The 27,684-nt window shown below is 36.4% G+C and overlaps 1 protein-coding gene across 1 annotated transcript in view; it reads left to right on the plus strand.

Moving 5' to 3' along the window:
- Positions 1–27,684, plus strand: part of tafa3a (TAFA chemokine like family member 3a) — a 190,277-nt gene that overhangs the window by 154,600 nt on the left and 7,993 nt on the right. The window contains exons 3-4 of the mRNA XM_030135386.1: positions 21,953–22,102; positions 24,985–25,109. Of these exons, the coding sequence (XP_029991246.1) occupies positions 21,953–22,102; positions 24,985–25,109 (275 nt within the window). The remainder of the gene's footprint in view (positions 1–21,952; positions 22,103–24,984; positions 25,110–27,684) is intronic.

The following is a 27,684-nucleotide window of genomic DNA, read 5'->3' on the forward strand; positions in this document are numbered from 1 at the left end:
TCTAAACTATCACACAAAATCAACTAAATAGCTGCTAATCACTTTCACCAAGGCTGAAAAACATTGTGTTAGACTGTCCCATAATTTAATCCCTGTGATTGAAACACTCATTCTTTTTACAGTTTTTCTGGTACAATGCATTTTTACCTCCGCCAAGGAGGTTATGTTTTTGCCAGCGTTGGTTTGTCTGTCTGTTTGTCTGTCTGTCTGTCTGTTTGTCTGTCTGTGTGCAAGATAACTCAAAAAGTTATGGACGGATTTGGATGAAAATTTCAGGAAATGTTAATACTGGCACAAGGAACAAATGATTAAATTTTGGTGGTGATTGGGGGGTGGGGTGGGGGTGGGGGGGCACTGATCTGCCTTGGCGGATGTCTGCGCTCTCCAAGTGCTTTTCTAGTTAAAGTCAGTTTCCCTCTTAGATTATATCCCCCTTATCTCTCTGAGAATAAAGTCTGTATTTTGTTTCGAAGTAATTTACGTCTTGCTTTAAATATTAGTTGTGCCGTTTTAAACTTTATCAAATCTGGAAATTTTAGAGTTTGTAATCTTAGAATTTCATTTCTATGGTCTCTATATCCTACATTCTTAACAGTGTTTGTGAAATTCCACTATGACTCTATGACTGTCTCCCCACATTTTGGGTCATAAGTTATATGAAAGTCATTCATGCTAGAATTAAATGCTTGTCAGAATAAGCGTGGTCTTATTGCTCTTATTACTCATCATTACATATTTGCGTTTGAGAGTAATTAACACTTATTCTTATTCTACAAACTGGAAGCTTTGACTAAAAATCAGGGTCATATAAACGGATGATTTCTAGACATCGATGCAGAAGATGAGGTCAGCGTAGGTGTTGAAAAATCATTCGTTTAAATGACCTTGATTTTCAGTCACAGCTTCCGTGCATGTTTCACATTGTTATGGGTTTTATTCAGCTCCAGGCACAAAATGCAAACAGCTTAGTCTGATGGCATCTGACCATTGACAGCACCATGAAAAACTTCTATCCAACATTAGGTTTGTTGGTTTAGTAACGTTATAATGGCCACACATACACATTTCTCAGTCTCTGCATTAAAACACAATGTGGATGTATGTGAATTATGTACAGCAGGAAGAACTCAAGTTTCAGGGAAAAAACAGCTTCTATAAACCACAGTGGTCGTATTTAGTGTAACCCCCCCTGCACTTAACATGACAGTATGAGATTTACTACTTTAATTTTCTGATGTTTTATACCAGGTTTCATTTATCACATGTATATTTCTAACTGTTGTGCTGTTTCTTGTTATGTGGTGAGGGGGTCACACTAAATAGTGACTTTAACCTTTACAACCAATTTAGTTCAGTTTTTTGTGCGTCTTTTAAGTCTGTGGAAATATTTCTGGTATTATCTGGTTTAATCTGAAGAAATGAGAATGAAAAATTAATATGTATATTAATTTCAACCCTGAAAAAAACAACAAACCTGAGGTGAGCTTTTGCACGTATCTGTATCTGTGTCTGTATGTTCCCCATGGTAAACGAGGGATGTAACAATTACCGGTATAATGATAAACCGCGGTAAAATTGTAGACGGTTACTATTACCATTTAAATTGTAATTATCATGATAACTGTGTTTGATTACTGCACTTTTCCAGAGAAAACGCCAATGTAAAGATACGCTTTTATGTCAAATATTTGAGTTTAGTTTTAATTTATTACAATTTTAATTTTATATACCGAATATTTGGAACCAATATTCATTTTTAAAGTCTTTGAAAAGGTTTGTTAAGCATCTTTGTGTTATTTATGCAATAAATGTGTGTGTGTTTTCTGGCCTTTTGTTTTTTTATAGCAGGTTAAAGTGAAAAAAATAATAGGCGGTTGATATAGATGAAGTTGTGCTGAAAAAAAAAGATACCAAACATGGGTATAGTAAACATTTGTTTATATAGTATATAAAGGCAAAATGAAAAGTACTGAAAAACGGCCAAAATAGGCTCAGACCACTAAGGGTTAATATTTGAATGTTTCTGCCACAGAGGGTACATTGTACCTATTATTTTATTAGTTTTTTTGTTGTTGTTTTTTTTTTTTCAAAATACAACTTGGTTAAATTATTTCAGTATGTGTATAATTACTTTTTGAACATTTTGAGCACAATTTCAACAATACCGTGATAATAATGATAACCGTGATAATTTTGGTCACAATAACCGTGATATGAAATTTTCATATCATTACATCCCTACTGTAAATCTAGAGGTTTATGGGTGTTCAGGTCTAATCATATGACTGGTCTCTTAATGTTTACTGCTGTGCACTTGCAGCACTAATTTTTAAAACCTATGTGCAGTGATGCAGTGTGGGGGCCCCTGTGTAATGTAAGCAAATATAGAATCAGAAATGTGTTCTGTGATCATAGAGCGAACATTGTGTGTAGACTACACAGTGATCCTGATTCCAATAGCTTTATATCCTGGATGGCTTATTTTTTCTTTTTCTTTTTTCATCATGTCATTGTATTTGGCACGGCTGAGCTAGTGCTGTCCATGGTACTGAAGGGGAATCAATTCTAGCATATTAAATTAACATTCAGCCATTCAGTTCATTGCATCCCCCATATGTCCACATGAAGAGAGAACACATCACAAGAAAGAAAATATGGTACTACTTATTAATCACATTAAAAAAAAAAATCATGTTCCGAAATTCAGAATTCCATAAATGATACCTAAACACCCACAAGGACGCTATAGATTGTGTTGCATTTTCATGAATACCAGTGTCAGAAACATTCCCATATCTGTTTTTACCATAACGTCCAAACCCCTGGTTATATTAACCACAATATAGTCAACAAATACTGACAAAAGCCAAGCTTGTACATCCGTCTCTTGTTTAGACATGAGTTTACTTTTTTGGCTCTTGCTATGAATGATAGTCATCTCAGGAGGTTTTTCAGATGGGTAAAATTTGTATTTTCTTGATATGGTAATCCAATTAAAAAGTGACCTTGTCAGAGTTTCTTTCTATGTGTCTCAATAGGAATGATGAATAAATGCATCAGAATCCACCGCACATTTTTCAGTGGAATTTTTTCGTACTCATACAGTTGAAGGACGGAGGATTTTATAAACACAAAATAACCTCCTTAGTGGCCAGGTTCAAATATTTGTTTCACTCAGTTGTTTTTTTTTTTTTTAAATAACTACTTACACTTGTCCTTCATCTGAGTTGGCTGTAAGAAATGGGCATGTGTGGTCCTGTAGTTCAGTAACCGGACACAGAAGCTGTTAAATTTAGACAATATGCAACAGTATGTTGTGCTGAGAATAAGCTTTTGAGTCAACTGAAATGTGTTAATGGCATCCGGAGCAAACAGTATGATGTGAGTCATTACTAATTCATAGGGTGTCTCTATTGTATGGCCGACAACCTCTTTTTTATGACTGCTGCTGTTTCTGCGGTCTGGGCCTGTGGCCAGGACGTAACTCTGTTTTCAGTGTTTTGATCTTCCTAGCATTTGCAGGCTGGAAAAGGCAGACTGTCAGCATGGTGCAGGAGGCAGGATTGAAACTGAAAGTACACACTGTATATTTTGCTCTTTGTCCGTCTGCAGTGAAAGCCAACTGAGGCTGGACTTGTTGCCTCATGCCTCAGTGGATAAAGAAGTTTGTTTCCTGTCAGGCTGATACATCTGTTCATGTCAACAAGGCGGTCGAGAAATAGTATTTGATTTGATGTTAATTCAACTGAGCATTTTTAGCCACTGGATGGAGCCCCCTATGACTGGTTACCGAGGTCTGTCAGGTGTATATGTATGATCTGAGCACTGACTCTTCACATCACTAGGCTTTTGTTTAAACCACCACTGGCTGTAAATTGCTACTGGAACACCTGAGTAATTGGTTAAATCACAGATGTCAAACATGCGGCCCGGGGGCCCGCCAAAGGGTCCAGTCCGGCCCCTGGATTGAATATGTAAAATGCAAAAATTACACTAAAATATGAACAATCCTTTTAGTTCAGGTTCCACAGTCAGACCAATGTAATCTCAAGTGGGTAGGACCAATAAAATACTATCATAATAACATATAAATAATGACAACTCCAAATTTTTCTCATTGTAAATGTAAATATTTTCATGTATTTATACTAAAACAAAGTATAATTTTGCAAAAAATATGAATAACCTGAAATGTCTTAAGAGAAGTAAGTACAATTTTAACAATATTCTGCCTGTTACTCAATGTTTTGTGTATTTGTAGATCCACTGTTGATCTGTAAGTTATAATGTACATGTGTAAATGATAAACTGAGGCAGAATATTGTTAAAATTATGCTGATTTTTTCAGTTTATTCATGTTATTCACATCTTTTGAAAGGATAGCTTGTAGATTTAAACCTTTTCATAATGTAAATTTACTTATTTTGCTCTAAAACATAGAGAAAAGTTTGGAGTTGACATTATTTATATATTATTATGTTATTATTTGACTGGTTCGGCCCACTTCAGATCTAATTTAGCTGAATCTGGCCCGTGAACTAAAATGAGTTTGACACCCCTGGGTTAAATTATGAAAACTCTGAATTACTACTACAGTAATAAGGATTATATTATTTCTTTTGAAAAATCTAAGCCCTCTAAACTTCAAGGCGAAGTACTGGAGTGTACACACTGATCACTGTATAAATCTGTCTCTATTTTGTCATGTATTGATTCCTCTCTTTGTTTTGGGAAATAGTCATTAATAAGGAAATGATGTCACACTTCACATATCGCCTTTAACAATGTTACTTTGGTGTCAGTGATTTGGCAGCCAAGTGGAGTAGCTAACCATGAAATAGTCTTATCTGTAGTTACTATATATAACAGGTCATTGACATTCAAGACTTTGTGTCTCCTCACATTCATCATATAGCAGCTTCTTGATGCAGCCCCTTGAAGAGAGCTCAGTATATTTTACTGTGCTTTCATCTGAGATATTATGGAGATATTTATAGATGAACTTTACCATTTCCCCCAGCAGCACAATGCACTAAAGCTTTAAAAACCCTTCTGTGCTATAAATACTGAATATTAATGTTGCAGATGCATTTATTTTATTGAATAGTGATATTTATGTATGTTTGTTTAGTTTTGCTATGATGACGTCAAGTGTCCTCATTTCCTTTAATCTCTCACCTACTTAAAGTTATTACCAAGGGAAAAAAAAACCTTGGCTCTATCTATCTATCTATCTATCTATCTATCTATCTATCTATCTATCTATCTATCTATCTATCTATCTATCTATCTATCTATCTATCTATCTATCTATCTATCTATCTATCTATCTATCCATCTATCTATCTATCTATCTATCTATCTTAGTTTTATTTTTAGTGTCTTAATGCCTCTGCTCACCTTAGTGACCCTTTTAGTGCTACTTTTGTGGCAGTTCCAAAGTAGTTTTTTTCTCTATATTTAATCTTTCTTAAGTGATTTGTCATGATTGAACATAGTATTATACACTTTATTTTGCATTTTCTCAGTGAAAATCAGGTATTTTTCTATATATCGAGTTTTTTCTCGCCACTGTCACCAGTCACAAGTGTTTGCTCCTGGAGGATTCTGTTGGGTTTCTGTAAATTGGCTTAGAGTCTGGTTTTGACCAACTCTATACAGGGTGAGTCAGAAAAAACGCTCTTTCCATTTAAAGAAATTGTACTGCTAAAATGGAAACACTGATTTTTCTTTTGACCATACAGTCATATTGATGTGGTTATTGAGCATGTCTGGTGATGTAGTCATAGATTTATTGCATTGCATAAGAGAGAGAAGGTCCATTGTTTATTGGGCACTGAAATACCTGCCAACACAATGTATGCCACAGTGAACAAACTTGAAATTGACAACAATTACAGGAGTCGGGGCTTTGCTTTCACACTCAGGACATAGGCCTACATGACAGTGCCCAGGGAGTTTTCATCATGGCAAGACCACAGCGATTGCAGGTATTATTTCCTCATCGAGTTGTCTGTTTGGGTCAGGAGAGAGTGGCCACCTAGATCCCCGGACTTGCCCCCCTTGATTTTTTCTTGTGGGGGTATCTTAAAAACCGTGTGTATCAGACTGTTCCACAAACTCTTCAGGAACTCCGAAATCGCATCACGGCTGAAATCCAAGCCCTACGATGAACACGAATGGCGAGAAGAGCTATGTTAGAGATGCGACAACGAGCACAGATTTGCATCAATCTGAATGGTAGCCAGGTTGAAGGTCGTGCCGGACGACTTCGTTGAGACAAAATATTTTGATGGCGAGTAAACATGCTGTAATGGTTGACAATTTCAATTTCATTCACGGTGGCATAAACTGTGTTGGCAGATATTTCGGTGCACAATAAACAATGGACATTCCCTCTGTTATGCTATGCCATAAATCAATGATTCAATCGCCAGACATGCTCAATAACCACATCAATATGACTGTATAATCAAAAGAAAAATAAGCATTTCCATTTCAGTGGTACAATTTCTTTAAATGAAAAGAGCATTTTTTCTGACTCACCCTGTATATAAAGTGTCATGGGATAACTTTTTTGTTGTGATCTGGCGCTATATGAATAAAATTTGATTGATTGAGTGATTTGATTGGTTTTCCCTGTAAGTTGCTTTGGAAAAAAGCGTCTGCCAAATGCATAAACATAAACATAAACATAAACATATCTAATTCACTGATCATGTAGATTAAACTTCAGAGTAAATGAAAAGGTTATTATATAAAAACAGAGAAAACTGAAGAAAATGTCACTTTTTTAGCAAAGATAGTAGCAACTGAATGTAAAAACAAGTGTCTCTACCCACTGTCATTGATCAAACTCATTGTGAATCAATGCTGTAGAAGATGACGGTGTTTCCATGGTAACTACGGAGCCTTTGAATGTCCACATGGGTCATATCTGATGACCATGAAAAGATGACAAACTGCATTTTCACCACTGCTGTAATGTTGTAGAAGATGATGGTGTCTTTTATTTTATCTCCTTTTTTTCATCTCTTTTTATGTTTGTGATCTATCTATCTATCTATCTATCTATCTATCTATCTATCTATCTATCTATCTATCTATCTATCTATCTATCTATCTATCTATCTATCTATCTATCTATCTATCTATCTATCTATCTATCTATCTATCTATCTATCTATCTATCTATCTATCAGTACATATTAAGACATTCTATTAAAACAATTACAACTGCAATTTGTACAATATGGACCAGACAATGGATTAACAATAGGATAATTAAATAAATATACAGAAATAAGTGTGCAAAATTGTTGTGTTATTAAAATTGTGTGGTTATAAGGTAGAATTTAACAGTCTGATGACCACAGGGAGGAATGGTTTCCTGTATGGTTCAGTGGTGCATTTGGGTGGAATCAGTCTCCCACTGAACTGAATTCAACAGACGGCTGCTGGTTTTGGCTCTAAAAAGCCCTGGCTCCCATACGCTGAATTTCTCTATAAAGACAATAGGTTATTAATTTTTTTTTTTTTACAAGACTCATTCCAGTTTCATCCATTTTATTTTGTATCTCTAATAAAGGTTCAGGTCATCCATCTTTAAAATGTTCCTCCATTTATCAGATCCCAGGTCAGATACAGGGTTTTGATGTCTGTCTTGTCAGGCGTTGATGGACATGTTTGTTTGACAGATACCTCACCTGGACCTGGACCTGGACTTTCAGAGTTTCTTTTATGTAATAGACCACTTTTTTCCTGACAGACAGGTCCACTATAGGGTACACTAATGCTGTAAAAAACTTTGTCATGACATTTACTTAATCATTGAGCTAGTGTTCAGCTCATTTAATACAAACTGACGTAATCCTGCTGATCCACTGTGGATATTCCCATACAGTCCAAAAACACTGATTGTAATAGCAAATGTTAATGTGGACAAATATTTTTTTTTGTCACAACCATGAAAAAAACAAACATAATTGCCCTTCATAAATGGAAAAGCAGCCATATCAACCTTCTATTTTCACTGAACCAGCTGATGGAAATGCAGCTAATATGATTTATTATTCTTTTCTTTATTGCATTTTGAAAGTTCACAGCAAATTAGAATTGTGAATCAGTTGAGGATTATAATAAAATCAGAGATGCTGAAAGCAAAATGTTTTATTCATTTAGACTCTAACAGCAGTCTTCCTTCTTTTTCCCCAAAATTAATGTCTATTGACATTACGATATACTGAACCTTATTTTATATTTGTTCCAATATTTCAGAGATTGCAAATCAGTCAATAGGGAGTGGAAACGATGAAGTCTAATGCTGCTACTAGGGACTAATTTTCTAACAATTAATTTTTTGACTAATTTTTCAATTAGTCGACTAATCTAAACGACTAATTTAAATTTGTTATTTTGTTGTGTCCATTTTATTTTGAATACATCTCAAGGGCCAAAACATATAATGTCAAGTGTACCATAACAAATGTAAACAATATAAATAACTAAAATATCACCAAACAAAAAATTACAAAGTGGGATGTTTTCCACATTCCAAAAAAACCCCGGGGGGGGCACTTAAGATGCTTATAAGACGGGGGTCTCTCTCTCTCTCTGAGGTACATTGATTCCCCAGGTGCCGCGGCCAAAAATAAATAGGCGGTCAATAGTAAAACGATGTGTCAACTAAATAGAATTGCTGTTGACTAATTTTCATGGTCGATTACATCAACAAAGTCGACTAATCGTGGCAGCACTAATAAAGTCACCTAAACACATTTTGGATGACGTGTTGAACTCTTTTATGGTAATAAAATGTATTAAGCACAGGGTTTTGTTGTCTGATAACTAAAAGGTGTCTTTAAAATGCAGCGTTAAATCCTTCTCTATCCTTGATGTAGCCTTTAAAGTCTGGGAGTCAACTTCAATGACTGCTTTGTGGCGATAAATTGTTGCCTCCTTTCAGGTTTCTATTTTGCATTTCATCTCATACTGAGCCTGGAAACATATCAATTTAAGACAGGAAGGAATCCAGACAGTGGTTTGATTCTCACTGTCAGCATCAGTCCGTCTCTCCATCCTCACAATGAACAGTGTTTTTTTTTTTGTTTTTTTTTTCCCATGTATCCCCCGTTGTGCTTCTATTACTGTATCTTGTGCTTGACTGGCCAGGTGAGGCTGATAAACCCAGTCATGCAGCTGACAGTTGAAACACTGTGCTTTTTTGATGCCTCCCTGCCTGCATGTGAGATCAATTGTTTGATTGCGGTAGAAGCTGAAAGCAACCTGTGGCTTTGTTCTAACCCATATGAGCAGCTCTGTGATAAGGACACCAGGAGAACGCTTTACCTGGTGACTTGCAACAGGTGTCAATGCACAAACGAATGCACAGTGCTGCCCTTTCAGGTTGGGTCTCCAGTGGAATTTCTCAAGGACTTTCTGAGCTGGGACCTGATTTATTTTGAGTTAGGACAAACTACTTCCTACTTTGAATGTATAGGTGTCCTACATAAGTAATTTTTTTTTTTTTTTGCAGAGATCAGCAAGAAAACTTCTGCACAAACATAAATGAAAAACATTTATAGTGAATGACCTTGGATCTCGGATGTTACTGACTGGCTTTCTCACTTTCTGAAAAAGAATTATATATCATTTATACGTGGAAATCTTTAGGACATTTGGTTATTACTGTATGTTGTTAGTGAAAGTGATTAGTAGTTATGTAGTTGATTTCATGTGATAGTTTTGAAATGAACTGAGAAAGTCTTCATCTATTTTCTCTTTTGTTTGAGTCAGAGGATTTACATTTAAGATGTTTTTATAACCTCCATTAAGAAGGTTATGTTTTCAGTAATGTTTATTCTCTTGCGGAGTAAAAATTAACACTTTAAATTTTAAGCCGATCTGGTAAAATATTTCAAGTTAGGCTTTATAAAGTACAGGACTGTCTGCTTTGGTGATGGTCTACACTGTTCACCATTGACATATCCCTGTGTAGATTATTGTGTTTTTGTATGTGATGAACTATAGTTTTAAGACAGGATCCCTGACCTCTTTCCAGTCTTTTAATTAGATGTTTGGATGTTTGGAGTTGGTGCAGCTGTTTAAATATTTTGGCCATGTTTAACACAGATTATAGCTGGTTTGTCTCCACTATTGTGTAACATCTGTGTCATTACTGTCTCTGAAAAAGGTCTCAGGCTTATTTTTATTTTTCGATGTTATTTTTTTATAGGTATCTATTAAATTGACTTTGGTTGGTTTATATCCAATGTTATGTCCAAAAATAAATAAATAAAAAAACTTCTTGTTTTGGGATTATCTCTGCATAGAAACAATATATTATGAAAAAGGTAAATGGTATTTTGTGGTGGAAGCTGAATGGTCAAAGACAGGAAACTGCTGTTGGTTGAAGCTACAGTTTAACCTTATAATGCCAAACGTATCATATTTGATATATGAGTTTTGAAGTCCTATACATAATCAGTGTGATATTTTTTTTGTTGAAAAACCTGATGTATACAATTAGATACATGCAATACACGGATAATCTACCGGGGGGAGGAATTTGTTCACTAGAGGCCTTTCTAGTGACACTACATGATTGACATTAATAAGGAAGGAGGCAGAACTTAGCCAGTTTTGAAAAGGAGTTGTCAATTTGTTAGACATCTTTGTGTTATATTATGTTTTTGTTTGTTCAAAAATCATATTTGAGCATTGAGACCCAATGTATCAAATATGATACGAAATTAAAACTCATACATGGATACTGATATTTGAAAAAAAATATTTTGGTTATTCAGAAGGACCAATAAAGGCTCCATTTTCAAAGAACTGGAATTTTCTGTAAATGATTTAATGGTCCAACACCCTTAGAGGGTGTTGGAGCCAAAATACATTTTTGTTTGTTTATTCCTCTTTTTTATTTTGACCTTAATTTAATAATTGTTTAGTGGGTGTGGCTGTGATGATTGCCACAGGTGCAACTCATCATGGGTGTTGGTTTGGGTGGGGAAAACTTACATATACCTGCTGTGTGAGGTGGGTGGGGTGTGTGAGAACAGCTCCAAACAATTTTCAGACCGTGAAACCGCATGAAACAGTGAGCTTGAGTTGGTCGGCGTTTACAGTGTTTTCTTTTGTGTTAAAGAACCTATTTTGTTTATTTGTAGAATGTATGTGGAATGACAATTGTGAAGTATAATGAACTCTTGGACTGAATATTGGAGAATAAATGGATTGGCATATCCAAACACAAAGAAACCCAGCTGGATATTCATTCATGCACGCGTCAAAAATACAACAGGTTGAACCCTTCCACACAGTTGTAGTGGCTAAAGGTAAAGCCACTGCACAGGGTTAAGAGTAATCTTTGGTCAGTCCTCTGGTTGAAAGCTGGACAGCCTCTAAAGGCACCCACAGACTGTGAGATTTCAGAGTTTTTAAAGTTTGTTGCCAGCCACAGTGTATGACATGGATCTAATACACTTGGGTGTGATATGTTGGCAGTCTGTGCAGTGGTAACTCCTACTGATGTCAGAACATGACACCAAGTCAAAGAACAAGGGTCACACATCCTCATCATCTGTGTCACTGTAGTTGAAATTAATGATTTCAAACTATTGATCATGGGGTTGTAACAGTGGTCCTTACGTGCACACATACATTCACTTGATGAACATTGACCAGTGCATCATTCCTTGCACAACAGCGTGGAACAGTACATTGTGTACCTGGCTTAAGTTAAGTTACCCATATTGAAAGAATCAGTCTTTCCAAATTAAAAATATGTAAAGAAGGAAAAACTTTTAATCTATTTCTGTGGTAAATATTGAAATATATAGACACACCTCTCATCTTTTATCATCAGGTCCTATATACCAATTATTCGATGGTGGAAGACAAGAGGACAAAACTGAAATGTCACTTTAAAAAAAATGCTTCTTTGTCATGTCTCCAGATTGGATATCGAATCTTATCAATTAGCGATCAGTGAATATGGTCGTGGAGCAGAGTGCCTTGGTTCAGAGTGGTATTGATTGGCTGAAGGGCTGAGCCTCATGCCAGTTCTCATTAGTGGTCTCTGTCCTTTCACCTCGCTTTGTCTCTCATCTCTCCCACCATGCCGACTTGGTGATTGTAACTGATGACAGTCCTAAGTGCTTTAATAGAAACGTATTGATCACAGGTGTTGAGAGCTATTTACACAGCTGCCTGGACACACAGACACACACACACACACACACACACACACACACGGAGAAAACAGCAACTCATGATTCTCTGGTGCAGATTGTACCAGTGATGGCACATATGCTGTGATACATAGTGTGTATTGTGAACAGGCTGCCCAACATGTCCTCACACCTGAATGACAGAAGACGCTGGATGCCGGTGACTCCCACAATGACATATATGAATGAGTGTCTGCTGGTTTAGGTGGATGGATTTCTGTCTCTACAGGCAGCAGGACAAATGATCCGACATTGAGCTGAAATGTACAAAATGTCTTTTACATTTAGGCTGAGATGATGCTTGTCGGGCTTGGTTTGGTTTAGGGAGAAAAAGCACATGGTTAGTGGTACGAAAGTGAAAATGGTAAGGACTAAAATATCAGTGTTAGGAGACATGGACATATTTAGAAGTAAAAATACTTGCTTTTGATTTGAAAGAGAAAAAAACAGTAGTTTCCTGTGTTTAACCTTTTATAGTTCACTCATAGAAATACTCTGAAATTCAACATTATTATTATTATTATTATTATTATTATTATTATTATTACCTCCGCCAAGGAGGTTATGTTTTTGTCAGCGTTGGTTTGTCTGTCTGTCTGTGTGCAAGATAACTCAAAAAGTTCTGGATGGATTTGGATGAAATTTTCAGGAAATGCTTACATTGGCACAAGGAACAAATGATTAAATTTTGGTGGTGATCGGGGGGGGGGGGGGGGGGGGGGGGGGCTGATCTGCCTTGGTGGAGGTCTGCGCTCTCCGAGTACTTTTCTTCTTCTTCTTCTTCTTCTTCTTCTTCTTCTTCTTCTTATTATTATTATTATTATTATTATTATTATTATTATTATTATTATTATTATTATTATTAGTGTATCATTGGAGAACATAACAAGACTTTATTACTTTTGTGAAAAATTTCAAAATTCTTTATCGTCATGTTTAAAATCAAGGTCAGGGAAGTTACCATATTTGGTTCCTTGCCCATAAGTGGCAAAAAATAAATAAATTTAAGAGGTATAGATAAAAACACAAGAAAATCATACATACTGTGAAAGGAACATGTGTTTTAGAAGATTAGAACAACATTTTTAGAATATTAGAACTACACTAGTGCTGATCCAGACACCTGTCCACATCCACATTATCCCTTTGAACATCATTCCTTACATTAGTACCATTACTTCATGGTACCTAACAAAGCAGGTACACTCACTGTTCATGCAGAGGTGGACCTTACAGACCCTGTAGACCACATTGGATCTGAGATTGTTGACTCACTGTCCTCACTGGAACTGTTGCCGTCACTGTCTTGTAATGTGTGCTGAAACGACCAGAAATAGTCACTTGCCTGATATAAGGTTAAGGCTACTTTCTTGTCTGACGTCCTCCAACCAATGAGCTTGTTCCTATTGAACAATAACATGAGATTTCTCAAAGATTTCATCTGAAAAACATCAAGACTTGTCGTTTTTCCCTCCTTAAACAATGGACAAGTATTGCTGTTTTTCTGGTGAGGTCAACTCGGTTAAACAGACTGTTTGGCAACTAGAAAATCAAAGCGTCAGTCATCCTCCCTTTATGCTGAAAGTATCCTCCAGTTTTAACCTCCTGCCCTTCTCAAACCTGCAGCTCAGGAATATATCCATCTGTCTACAGTATGTTTAACAGAAAAGGTCTATGACAATGCAAATCAATGCAATATACACTGAATGTCTATATTTTCTCTGAATATTCACTTATTATTATCAATTTATGTGGATTTTATGTTATATGCACAATGTATTGAGTCACAATATTTAAGAAAATAAATGACTAGCTTGTGAACATAGAGCACGGAGCATCGTAAGAGTCAGATATTCCCCTCTGGAATCGACAGAGATCAAAAGCTGAGCTGAAAGAGAATATCGGACTTCAACATGAATCCAAATGAATGATGATGTGCCGTAACTGTGTGTGTAAAAAAGGTTAATGAATATGTGATTTAAAACCATGTGCAGCTTTGTGACTTATGTGGGGAAATTAGACGACCACTATACTTATTGTGACCAGTTATAAAGAAGGAATAAATATTCATTCTTTCTTTGATTAATAATACTTTTTATGGTTTTAGACTGTTCGTATATTACTTGCTGTTTAAACAACCGACTATAAGGACAAAGAATTTCTACAGTGCCATGATTTCTACTTAATATACTATTAATTGTGCCAAAAAATGAGGATTATACAAAACTACATCTAATACGGTGCTAGTGTAGCAACATGAAGTCATTTAGGAAAAACTGTGTATAATCTATTCAGTAGAAATTTGGGGTTCAGAGTTTGTTCTTTGCCTTGTAGACAGATGATCTGCCTCAGGGTTTGTAGACACTCAACTTTTCATTTTTTTGAGGACTTAATGATCTCTTATCCATACTGGCTGTGTTCCTGAAGAATTCATGTGTGTATAATATTTCTAACTTTCTTCACAGTTCATTTGAGGATTTTTCTCTCCATTCTGCTCCATTATCTCATCCCATACCCAGGATAGAATGCAGTGATAGTCAGACAGTTCACGGTTGTTTCTTCTCATATGGATCTTTACCTGCTTGGGCTGACCACTACGCCATGCTCTCTGACCCCCCATCCTGTTCACACTGCATAGTGGTTTCAGGGCCAGCCTCAGAATCGCTGACCTTGACCAGCAGCTCCAGTTTTAATCAGCAGCTCTCTCCACACGGGCTGCCCCAACCAGCCGCTTCCTGCACCTTAATGAGTTGAAGGTTTCAGACCAGATACAGCTGTTGCTGCAGATTTACCTCCTTTTCACACCGTAGCAGAGTTTTGTGCATAGCCTTTGAGTAAGAGTCAAAGACAAGGCTGAGGACTATTTAGAAGTTTCAGATAGATAGATAGATAGATAGATAGATAGATAGATAGATAGATAGATAGATAGATAGATAGATCACAAACATCAAAAGAGATTAAAAAAAGGAGATAGAATAAAAGACACTGTGATCTTCTACAGCATTGATTTACCACTAAAATCCACGGAGTTTGATAAATGACAGTGGGTGGAGACTTGTTTTTACATTCAGTTATTGATATTTTTGCTGAAAAAGTCACATTTTCATCAGTTTTCTCTGTGTGTATGTAATAACCTTTTCATTTACTCTGAAGTTTAATGAACATCTACATGATGAGTGAATTACATATAGGAAAATTCTTGATTTTCACTGAGAAAATGCATACCATCATCTTCTTACACTGAAAAAATGCAAAATACAGTGCATAATATTATAGTAAATGATAATTAATCACTTAAGAAATATTAAGTACAGAGAAAAAAACTACTTTGGAACTGTCACAAAAGTAGCACTGGGTCTAGATAGATAGATAGATTTTCATGGTCATCAGATAGGAACCATTTGGACATTCAGAGGCTCCATAGTTACCGTGGAGACACCGTCATCTTCTACAGCACTGATTCAAAATGAGTTTGATCAGTGACAGTCGATGGAGACACTTGTTTTTACGTTCAGTTACTGATATCTTTGCTGAAAAAGTCACATTTTCTTCATTTTCTTCTGTTTTTATATAATAACCTTTTCATTTACTCTGAAGTTTAATGAACATCTACATGATCAGTGAATTAAATATAGGAAAATACCTGATTTTCACTGAGAAAATGCATACCGTCACCTTCTACAACATTACAGCAGTGGTGTAAAATACAGTTTGTCATCTTTTCATGGTCATCAGGTATGACCCATTTGGACGTTCAGAGGCTCTGTAGTTACCGTGGAAACACCGCCATCTTCTACAGCATTGATTCACAATGAGTTTGATCAATGACAGTGGGTGGAGACACTTGTTTTTACATTCAGTTACTGATATGTTTGCTGAAAAAGTCACACTTTAATCAGTTTTTTTCTGTTTTTTATATAATAATCTTTTCATTTACTCTGAAGTTTAATGAACATGCACATGTGAATTAAATATAGAAAAATACCCGATTTTCACTGAGAAAATACAAAATACAGTGCATAATATTATATTTAATCATGAAAAATCACTTAAAAAAGATTAAATATAGAGAAAAAACTACTTTGGAACTGCCACAAAAGTAGCACTAGGTCTTTATGGGTTAAAAACAACAAGTACTGCAATCACTTCAAAGGGCATCACTAAAAGGGTCACTAAGGTGATCAGAGGCATTAAGACACTAAAAATGGAACTAAAAAGAAAAAAGGACATTTTTACCCTATTGTTTCTTGGTGTTGAATTGTAATGCAGCCCAGGTAAAACTGAAGAATGACTATATATTCTGACAGTAACAGCATGTTACTTGTTTTCTCTTTAAAGATGGTGATATACAATGATTGTCTTTGCACCCGGTGTGATTGCCTATTGTCCAGACACATCTATATCTTAAACAAAGTTTGAATATTCTCTGCAAGCGAATCCAACTTTGAAAATTAACTTTGACCGGAGGGCGTGCTGGTGGCTTAAAGATAATCACATCAAGGCCAAGGAGCCTGACCTGTTTTTGCATCAGTAAGTTTCTACTCAGTGAAAAGCACTCAATCGGCAATTGTTGTCTTGCCTTTTGTGGGATTGTGAATAGCACCTTATTGATTGGAAGCAAAATGTTTTTAATGTTGTAGATGAGATTTCTGGATTGCTAGCTAATGGGAAGATGGAAGCTCTCTGCAATCTATTTTCAAGTCAAGTTCCAAATTGAAAATCTTTACAGGCATAATTAAAGCTTATCTGAAAGGAATGTCAAAACTTTTCAGATGCTTTCTTTATTTTTTTCCAGCCATCTAATCCTGATTGTTATGTGTAAAAACACAAACATGCTTAGAATGGTGATGAGTCCATGCAGAAAGTAATGAATATAAAATAGAGCAGTATTGATATTTGATCCAAAGTAATGGCATTGAAAACTGTGTAATTGTTATTGTAATGTTCTGCTACATAAGTAAGCAGTTTAGTTGTCCTAATGGAGGCATTTTGTATTAGTGTGTGGGGTTTGGATGTTGTGTAACTACATTAGTCTTATCCCGATGGGCGATTTCTCTCTTTGTCCTCTGGCTGGGGTGCAGGGTCAGTGGATTAAGTGTGTTATTCAAGGAGACTTCGACAGGTGGGGCTGCACCTGGGTTCAAAGCTGGGCTCCTCCACCAGGGGAATGACCTGGATTTCAAGTAGCCATTGTGTTGGACATTTGAAACAAGGCAGTGTTGAAAAATTACTCAAATATACTCATCAGATCGGGTTTTACCGAAGGAGACATGAAGCACGCCGTGGGGGAAATGTTGTTCGACCTTCTGTAGCTCTAGATTTATATCTGGATTAATGTTTTTCCAGCTGCGTTTGTGAGCATCACAATAGATGAAGCTGGAATTTCACTTCCTCAATGATGCATCTGTATTGAGCACTTTCTCACTGTGTGTTATATACTGTATGAACAGCCTCTTCCAATCCCTATGCATAATACATAACTGCTTGTCAAAGAAGCACCTGTATATTGAGCACTGGAAGTTTGAGTTTTGGAGATTCATATGGGAAATTAGACGACCCGTAGACTTATCTACTCAGCTGCTGATAACACATTTAACGTACTTCATTTAGTTTGGGGATGAGACTGGCTTACATTACACTGACTGCACCGAGTATAACAGAGTTCTGACTTTCGCTGTACAAGGATCAGAGTTTGTTTTTTTTTCTTTTTCCGGTGGATTGTTCAAGCACGTGTTTTAATCAGGGTTCCTACAGGTTTCTAAAAGTTAAATTCAAGACTTTTAAGACCTTTTTAAGACTACTTAGAACAGAATTTGATGCCTGTTTCTCAGCCTATTTCATTTTGGCCATACTGACAAAAATGTGTGACTCTTAGAATTTGCAAAAATGTATTTATTTACTCCAACACTTTGATTCCCATAGTTCTGAGTCATTTCTCAAAGTTAGCGATAACTGGTTCCTGATTTCAACATAAAATGTCGGGTTGGAATGGGTGAGACTGTGTAGACTAATGTTACTTTCTTTGCAGCTTGGACATTTAACAGACACATTTAAACACAATACAGCTAACAAGTTCACTGCAACAGAACTTAAAACCTACCATATCAAATTCAATACCTTTTAAAGACTTATTTAAGGTATTAAATGTAGATTCAGAAATTCAAGACTTTTAAGACTTTTTGAGACCCTGCAGGAACCCTGTTTAATGTAATTACAAGTCTAAGGGCACTTTCACACCTCCCTCCTTTGATGCTAACTTTTGGGCTGTTCAGTCATTATACTGTGAAAACATTATGTAGATTGTTCAAACATTAGGACCAATTGCAGGAAGTTATTCAAGTTATTGCCAAAAAAACAGAAGAAGCATAAAAACAAACAGAAGACAGAAAAGGTTAAAGATGAGCTGAATTAACAACAAACTGAAGCCAGACCCACACCCCTCTGTAACGGAGGAGCACAAATAGACACAAGGTATAAAATATAGAAAACAACTTGAACTTTCAGATGTGAAAATACCATAAGACCCTAAGCACAAATGTTTTATGGCTAAAAACACACAGTTCACTTACAAATGGCATGAAAATATTGTCTAAAAACTATTGGAAACATATGTTTGCAACACATTACACTAGTTGACATGCTCATGAAAATGTAATAGATTTTTTTCTTATTTTAAATAACATACAATAATAAATTGTCCGATTAGGTTCATACTGTCTACTGAAATTATAAAGATTTCCTTTTTTTTTTTTTTTGTCAGACAGATGGAAAAAAAGTAGATTTTTTACCTTGACATGTTTTGGCTACAACCTGTAGCCTTCCTCAGAAGGGTCACTGTATGTTACTGTGACATGCCATTGTCAGCTGTTTTATCCAGGTTTGCCAGGCCAAAGGGGACGATTATGCCCCCTGCTGACTGGCATCCCACAAAGGACAGCATCCTAGGTGTGGGATAAGGTGTCGGATCCCTCATCCCTGTTTATAGTCTTTAGGGCCTGATTCCTGATTTCTATAAATAAAACAGCTGACAACAGCACGTCACAGTAACATTCAGTGACCCTTCTGAGGAAGGCTACAGGTTGTAGCTGAAACATGTCAAGGTAAAAATATTTTTTTTCCATCTGTCTGACAAAAAAGAAAAGGAAATCTTTAAAATAATGAATACAGTAAATAATATGTAAACAAGTGGTGCCCACAACAAACCCCACCCCTTGCATGGATTGTAGCTTATTTGGCATCAATCCAGCTGATGTCATCATGTCTATGCGTGTGCTGATGTCACCATATCAATTGCCTCTATATCAGCTGCCTCTATATATGTGCCAAGTCTGAAGTAAATTGAAACAAAACTGATGTTTCTATAGACGTTGCAAATGTCGCGCATCATAAGTAAATGGGAGACGAAAAAAGATTTTAAAAATTCATTAAAAAAAATTTAACCTTGACCTACCTTTCCCAAAATATAAGCACATCTATTCTGGGTCAATGGCAATCTATAAACCCAATTTGGTATGAATTCAACCAGTAGTTTTGCTGCTACATTTGTGACATTTCACCCATTATAAGTAAAGGTGAGAAAAAAACATTTTAAAAAAATCATTAAAAATTTTAACTTTGACCTACTTTTCCCAAAATGAAATTACATCTATTCTGGGTCACTGGCAATTTATGAACCCAATTTGGTATGAACTGAACCAATAGTTTTGCAGCTAGAATGTTAACAAACAAAGAAACAAAAAACAAACAAACCAAGCCAAAAACAACAGCCCTTGCCTCTGCTTCGGAGGTCAGGGTAATAATATGTAAAATTTAGGGTTAAAATGTAAAAATGACTCAGCCTATGTTATATATTATGTTGACTTGTGTATATGACATGTTTCAGACAATGTTCAAATTCAGAGCATATGTAATCAGTTATCATGTCCTGTCATAGTACTCCTTTCTACTCACTACTGTTTCATTATGGTATTAGTTGAAGATAGCATTAGTTCATGTAAGCCAAACAAAGCCAAAAATCAGATACATTTGACATCAGCTGATACATAGAGCTGTGTCTTCTCTTTGTAAAACTGTCACCATATACTAACATGCTAAGCTGCTTTATTTGCTTCCTCTTCTGTAAGCCAGGTTGTAGCCCACCTCCACCCTAAGCCCCTCCTTTTCATGCTGTCTCTGACCGAATCAATGTCATGTTATTGTCTTTGATGCCTTCTCTGTCGTGTTCACCAAGGGGTCACGATGCTGCTCACCCTGCCTGAGGCTTTACATGGGAAAATGCAGAGCCATACTGCTACTATAATGTACTGCAGATACAATAACTTTTCTTCAATTAAAGTGGTTGTGATTGAATTTACATATTGTTAGCCTCATAGCATAATTGCCTAAATCATATTTTTGCCCAAATTGTAATTTACTTTCCTGACGCTGCTGATTCATTTTATACAGATATCACAATTTGGCAAAAATATGACTCAGGCAATTATGCTATGAGGCTAACGATATGCACCACTAAATATAATATAACGGGTGTCAAACTCATTTTAGTTCAGGGGCCACATTCAGCCTAATATGATATAAAGTGGGCTGGACCAGTAAAATAATATAAATAGGATAAGAACTTTTGGGTGAAAAAAGTAAATTCTGTAAAAAAACACAAAACAAAAAACACTTAAATATGCTTAAATATCCTACAATTCACGCAAAACTATACTTAGTTATGCTCAAAAATCCTACAATACACGCAAAAATGCACTTAAATATCCTTAAATATTCTACAATACGCACAAAAGTACACTTAAAAATGCTTAAATATTCTACAATACACACAAAAATACACTTAAATATACTTAAATATTCTACAATTCACGCAAAATACACTTAAAATTCCCTAAATAAAATGTTTACATCTACGAATTGCACTTGAGCATAACATGAACAAATATGAACAACCTGAAATTTCTTTAGTAAAATAAGTGCAATGTTAACAATATTACGCCTTATTTTATCCTTTATACACGTGAATCACAACTTACAGATCACAGTGGATCTACAAATACACCAAACATTAAATAACAGGGAGAATATTATTAAAATTCCACATACTTCTCTTAAGACATTTCAGATATTCACATTTTTTTGTAAAAGACTAGTCTGAAAATGTGAACATTTTTGTGTAATTTTTCTTTTTATACACTAAAACAAAGAGACAAATTTGCAGTTTTCATTATTTATAATTTATTATGATAGTATTTTACTGGTCTGATCCACTTTAGATTGAACTGACCTAAAATAATTTTAACATCCTGGATTGTTAATGTTTTCAGTGTAAGTTTTGCATTTCACACATTCATGTGACAGGCCGGATTGAACCCTTTGGTGGGCCGGATTTGGCCCACGGGCCGCATGTTTGACACCTGTGTAATATAATGCGAATAAAAGTGTAAATATAATTTCTGCTCCCATGTTACCTCACAACTTTTTATTTTTCACACTACTTTTTTTATTGTTTTAATTGAGATATACCTAGTGTCAGAAATCACATACTTTTAGTTTAACCCAGAGCTGAAAATATGTCTCAGTAAATTCACTATTCACCCATCTTAGTAATACTTAATATAGATTTATATCTGTGGGAATGAAGGAACAGGTTGAGGGTGCTGAGCAGGGCTGTAACATATTTTTAACCTGATATTTCTGATCTATGTATGTGCTTCCAGTTCATGTGAAAGCGGGAACCTGCGAGGTAATTGCTGCACACCGATGCTGCAACAAGAACAAGATCGAGGAGAGATCCCAGACTGTCAAATGCTCCTGCTTCCCTGGACAGGTGGCGGGAACAACAAGAGCTGCTCCATCTTGTGTAGACGGTATGCCAGGATTCTAATTATATTTTTGGTAATGATTTGAGACTGACTCCTGATTAGGCTGGAAAATGGGACACTGTGCAAAACTGTCACAGCTGTCAGTGGTACTTATTTTGGTGTGAGAGGTTTATTGTAAAAGGAAAAAAAAAAAAAAAAAAAACTGAGTTGGGATTTTCATGATCCTGTCGATGTATGTCCTTGAGGTTTTATAATCTTCAACATCAAATTGACCACCGGTTCATTCCGCCGCCGCTGTTTTCTTTTGAGGCGATATCAGACCTGTTGTTGTGGGTGATAGGTCATTTAATATCATGTCAAAGTGGCCTCTGTTTCAGGTAAATCGATCCCTATCTTCCTCTTTTCGCTGTAATGGCTCTGACAGAGGCTTCCTCCATTTTTGACAGTTACCTTTTCACTTAAGAAATGTGAAGGTAAGCTGTTTCTCCCCTCTAGGCCTTCACGGAGAAACGTGAGACCTTGATATGCCAACCTCTGCTGCACCCTTTATTACCTCTCCTATGTACACCCACTCCACTCACGCTGGACGTACCTTTTCCCTGCACTCGGCAACTTGACATTGACCCGCGCTCCTGTAATTCACATCGGAAAACACACCTGTATAAGACTGACGGGTCTCTACAATCAGCAGAAGATCAAAAGACACTCTCATCAGTTACTGTGATGAAGGAAAATAGGCAGAACCACTCTGCACCGACAGACTGAAGGATTTTATCAGCTTTGTCTCATAGAAATTAAACCCATATGCAACTAAATCGTAACTGTAATCATGTCACCCACATTGTGTTTTGATTCACCGTAATAATCAAATCTAAATTAATATCAAATACATTGGTCCAAAGCATAAATATAAATTCTTCGCAAACTATGTATTTTGTTTGTAAAAACTGACAAATGTGATTGATGTTGGCTGGTTTTGATAATAGTGTTTATGTACTTTTTATGTTTTTTATGGTTAAGTTTGGGCACTGAACTTGATTTAGGTTTGGTTAGACATAAGAAACAACCCACCACACATTTATTATTAAACTAGAATTAACTCATAAAGACCCAAACATCCAGCAGTGACCAAACTCATTTAGTTATATGAAATGATTAATAGCTGTGGATCCACTAATCCTATCAATACATGTAAATAATTAATGTAAAACACAGTCATCAGATATGACCCATTTGGATGTTCAGAGGCTCTGTAGTGAACATAGAAACACCGTCATCTTCTACAGCATTGATTCACCAGTAAAACCCACAGAGCTGGATCAATGACAGTAGATGGAGAAACTTGTTTTTATATTCAGTTAATGAAATATTTTACTGAAAAAGTCCCTTTTTCTTCAGTTTTATCTGTTTTTGATATTATAACTCTTTATATGATATGATAACTTTTATGAACATTTACATTATCATTGACTGAAATATAGGAAAATACATGATTTTCACTGAAGAAACACAAACTACAGAGAATAATATTATAATAAATGGTAATAAAATGGTAATAGGGCGACACGGTGGAGCAGTGGTTAGCACTGGTTAGCACTTCAGAGCAAGAAGGTCCTGGGTTTGATTCTAACACCAGTCGACGGGGGGTGGGACCTTTCTGTGTGGAGTTTGCATGTTCTCCCCGTGTCTGCGTGGGTTCTTTCCGGGTACTCTGGCTTCCTCCCACCATCCAAAGACATGCACTAATAGGTTAATTGGTTAATCTAAATTGCCCATAGGTGTGAATGTGAGAGTGACTGTTTGTCTCTATATGTCAGCCCTGCGATGAACTGGTGACTTGTCCAGGGTGTACCCCGCCTTCGCCCCTATGTAGCTGAGATGGGCTCCAAGCGACCCCTGTGACCCTAGTGAGGATAAAGCGGGTTCAGAAAATCAATGAATGAATGGTAATAAATCACTTAAGGAAAGTCAAATATAGACAAAAAACTATTTCGGAAGTGCCACAATAATAGCATTGAGTCTTCATGGGTTAAAAAACGAATAAACTATCAAAAAACTTTAACTAAACTGCAACTTTTTCTGTCCCCAACCAAAGAATTTTTATTGCCAAACAGGAAAGAAAAAAAATATGCTTTTTGAGCTGTAAACAAATCATGTCACTCAGTTGTAATAAAATGCACCAATACTGGTGAAAATGCACACAACTGAGAAAAAGTGTAAATGAAAAAAACAAAAAACATTTCTTATGTGTTCTAAGTTAAAACAGCTCAACTTGCCACCTTGGAATCTTTGTGAGCCTCCCCACTTAATACAGTTGCCCTCTTCGTATTGAGGTAGTAATAATAATGGATTAGATTTATGTAGCGCTTTTCTATTAATGCATACTCAAAACACGTACAGTGGATCCATTATTCATTTGCTTCCACATTCACACTCTGGTGGTGGTAAACTATGTTTGGAGCCACAGCTGCTCTGGGGCCAGCTGACGGAAGTGTGGCTGCCAATACATGCCACCAAACATACCATCAAACATTCACACCAGTGTGAGTAGTGGCACTGGAGACAGGGTGTCTTGTCCAAAGACACAACAGCACATGACTAGGCCAGCGGGAGCGGGATTCAAACCACCAACCCTTCGGTTATTGTCATACTACTCCAGTACAAAGTATGGCATTACGTCATGAAATTTGTTTTTAAAAAATCAGTGTTTGTCATTCTGACACATCGATTCATTTTCTAAAGGGTTCAACTGGAACTGTTTTATCCCTCGATGTGGAAACAGGAAAGTGGCTGTTCAAAGATTCTTGAGTGACAACTTCTATTCTGTTCAAGTGATTATGTAAATGTAACCGAAATCTACAATTTACTCGTATGTGAGGTCATGTTACTCTTATTTTATTCATGTATTTCCCTCATTTTTCTCACAGCATCTATAGTTGCACAGAAGTGGTGGTGCCAGATGCATCCCTGCATGGATGGGGAGGAGTGTAAAGTATTGCCAGATCTCAAAGGATGGAGCTGCAGTACAGGAAACAAAGTTAAGACAACCAAGGTGAGCTCAGTCACGCTGTCTGCTGTATCTATATTTGTAGGCAGGTAGGAGGTACTGTTAGATTATCCTGCTTAAAAAAATAGATAAATTCCCAGTATTATTAGCAGCTGACACAGAGGACTCAAAGACATGACGCAACATGACCCCTGACTAACAGAAGAGTGGTAGACGAGTATTTAAAGGCAAAGAAAAGGAAGGTAATGAGAACATTGGATTCTGTTTTAAATCAACTTCAGATAGAAGAGCAGGCAGAGTAGGAGGTAGGAAGAGAGGAAGGTGTGATTCACTTAAGTGTGTCTTGAAAAAATCAGTCCACAGCAGTAAAAGGCATGAGCTTAGTTCAACGATTCATTTAATGACATCTTGAATCTTTTTGTACCCTTCTAACTACAGGCACTTTAACGTATTACTAAAGTTTCTAATTTGATTGGTCGAGTTTATGAGGTAGTCGACAGTCAAGGCACCAGTTTGGATAATTGTGAACGCTTTTGGATGGAAGAGGCTGCTCTGTGGGATAAACCCTGGAGCTCAGGTGCTGCTCGGATATCTACACATAAAGCAGATATTAATTCATTTTATGTTATTTTACATTTAGTAGACAGTCTGGCCCACATATCTCTACCTTACAGCTTGTGCATTATCGTTTCCGAGACATCAGACATCTGTTAATAAAGGTATTGACATAGAAGGTCTTTCAACAGAGTCTTCTACATTAATATGAAATGAATTATGCTGGCATAAATGTTGAATGTGTATAATTATAACAAGTTAATTGCCTTCTTTTATTGCTTTTGAAGATAAATTTATTCATGTCTGAGTTGATTATACAATTACTGTGTCAAATCAATCAAAAGTGATATTAATTTAAGGTTCTTATATGAATGTCTTATATGTATTATGAACATTTCTTCTAATGACATTATGACATCTATTAAACAAGTCAAACTCCCATTATGTAGTTTTATATTAGCACACTACTGAGCAATTAAACAGCAATTTCACAATTTGGCAGAAAGCTAATTAGCATTTCAAATATAGCTGGATGCCCTTCTTTTGCTCTCTTCAATAATCATTAAATACATTTGGGCTCTTTGTCACCAAGATCTGAGCGTGTTTATGACAGAACATAACCACAAAACTGAATATTTAGTGTCAAATGTATTAATGAATAAACATGATGTGTCTCATTAAGATGTGCAACAAAACATTTGCTGTGTTTCTGCATGGACGTACGGCATAATGTTAAATCAGTGTCGTGTCAGGTTTATGTCTTTTATTATTTTGAGGATAATAACATCAGAAGTATACACTCAGTTTAGAGGTACAGTTTGTGTATAAATAGATACAGTAAATATAGAAACATTATCATGACATTCTTAATTCTCAGTGGGTTGTTTATGTAACAAATGGAGTTTGTGTAAATGGAAAATCAATCACTTTTGTAATAAGCAATGTGACTGCACATCATTTGGATAAATTAGGAAACACAGTCTGTGTGGAATTACTAAACATCTGTAATTGACTGTGGAGAAATGCAGCACCCATACAGCATATCCATCTTTTATTCTGATGGTTTTAACATTAATGAGTAGAGTGAGCGGGTTGGAGTCAGGTCCTGCCTTTGAAAAGTCAGAACAGGCTTGCATATTATTTCAGAAGTGCCAGCGAGAAGCAAACAAAGGCAAGAGAAAGACAAACAAACAACAAACAGAAATCCCTCCAGGAAGCCAAACCATCGAGCGGGATGTGCCGAAACAGGGCAGCGGAGCTAAAGCTTTGACACTCTCCGAGATTAATGGAGGTTCTGTGGACGTGTGTTTTTGGGTTTCAGGGTGTGGTAGACCTGAAGTGGATGGTGTGTGAGGGAGGGGGACACAGTGGGCCCTTAGCCATCCATCACTTCTCGATGTTTGACTCACCAAACGCCTGTAGTTGAGCTGCCTCTTCCATTATTCATTGCTACAGGAGGCCTGGACGAAGCAGAGCTTTTTATTTTAGCCAGGTTAATAATTCATGCCCCCTCACACAGCCACAGGAAAGCAGAAACAGAGGCAGAGACAAGCAGGGGTCCAGGTGGCTAGTAGAACTTGTCAGAACCTTGACTCTTTTTTGATTTGCGAGTCAGCGGGGGTCCCTACATTTTCATGGCCCTGCTCCCTCCCACAGAGAGTCAGCAAGGGACGGCTTGCGTATGCTGGAGGGGTTTGTACCCGGACTTCCTGGACAGTTAACATCATTCTGAGGAATGACCGTGAAGCTCCTCAGAGGCTCCAGCTCAAGTTCAACAGAGCACTGATGTTTCTCTGAAACCTTTTCCACACAGAATCAATATCTCTTCTTCTTACATGTTCGAAAAAGAAAAAGACCCAAGTTTATTCAATGTTTGAGTTTCTTTAAATTTGATTACATGAGATTAGCAGAGTCAAAACTGTCAAATCTCAAGTTAGGCACCGAACTCCAAATTAAATGACTATCTTTCAGACTTTTTTGCAGCCAAAATCCCAGTTATTAAAGTGTTTTTTATTTGTTTAAGAAAATAAAGTGATAAAATAGCTAAACTGAGAGTAAAATTATG

This window comes from Sphaeramia orbicularis, chromosome 5 (genome assembly GCF_902148855.1).
Source record: "Sphaeramia orbicularis chromosome 5, fSphaOr1.1, whole genome shotgun sequence".
NCBI lineage: Eukaryota > Metazoa > Chordata > Actinopteri > Kurtiformes > Apogonidae > Sphaeramia > Sphaeramia orbicularis.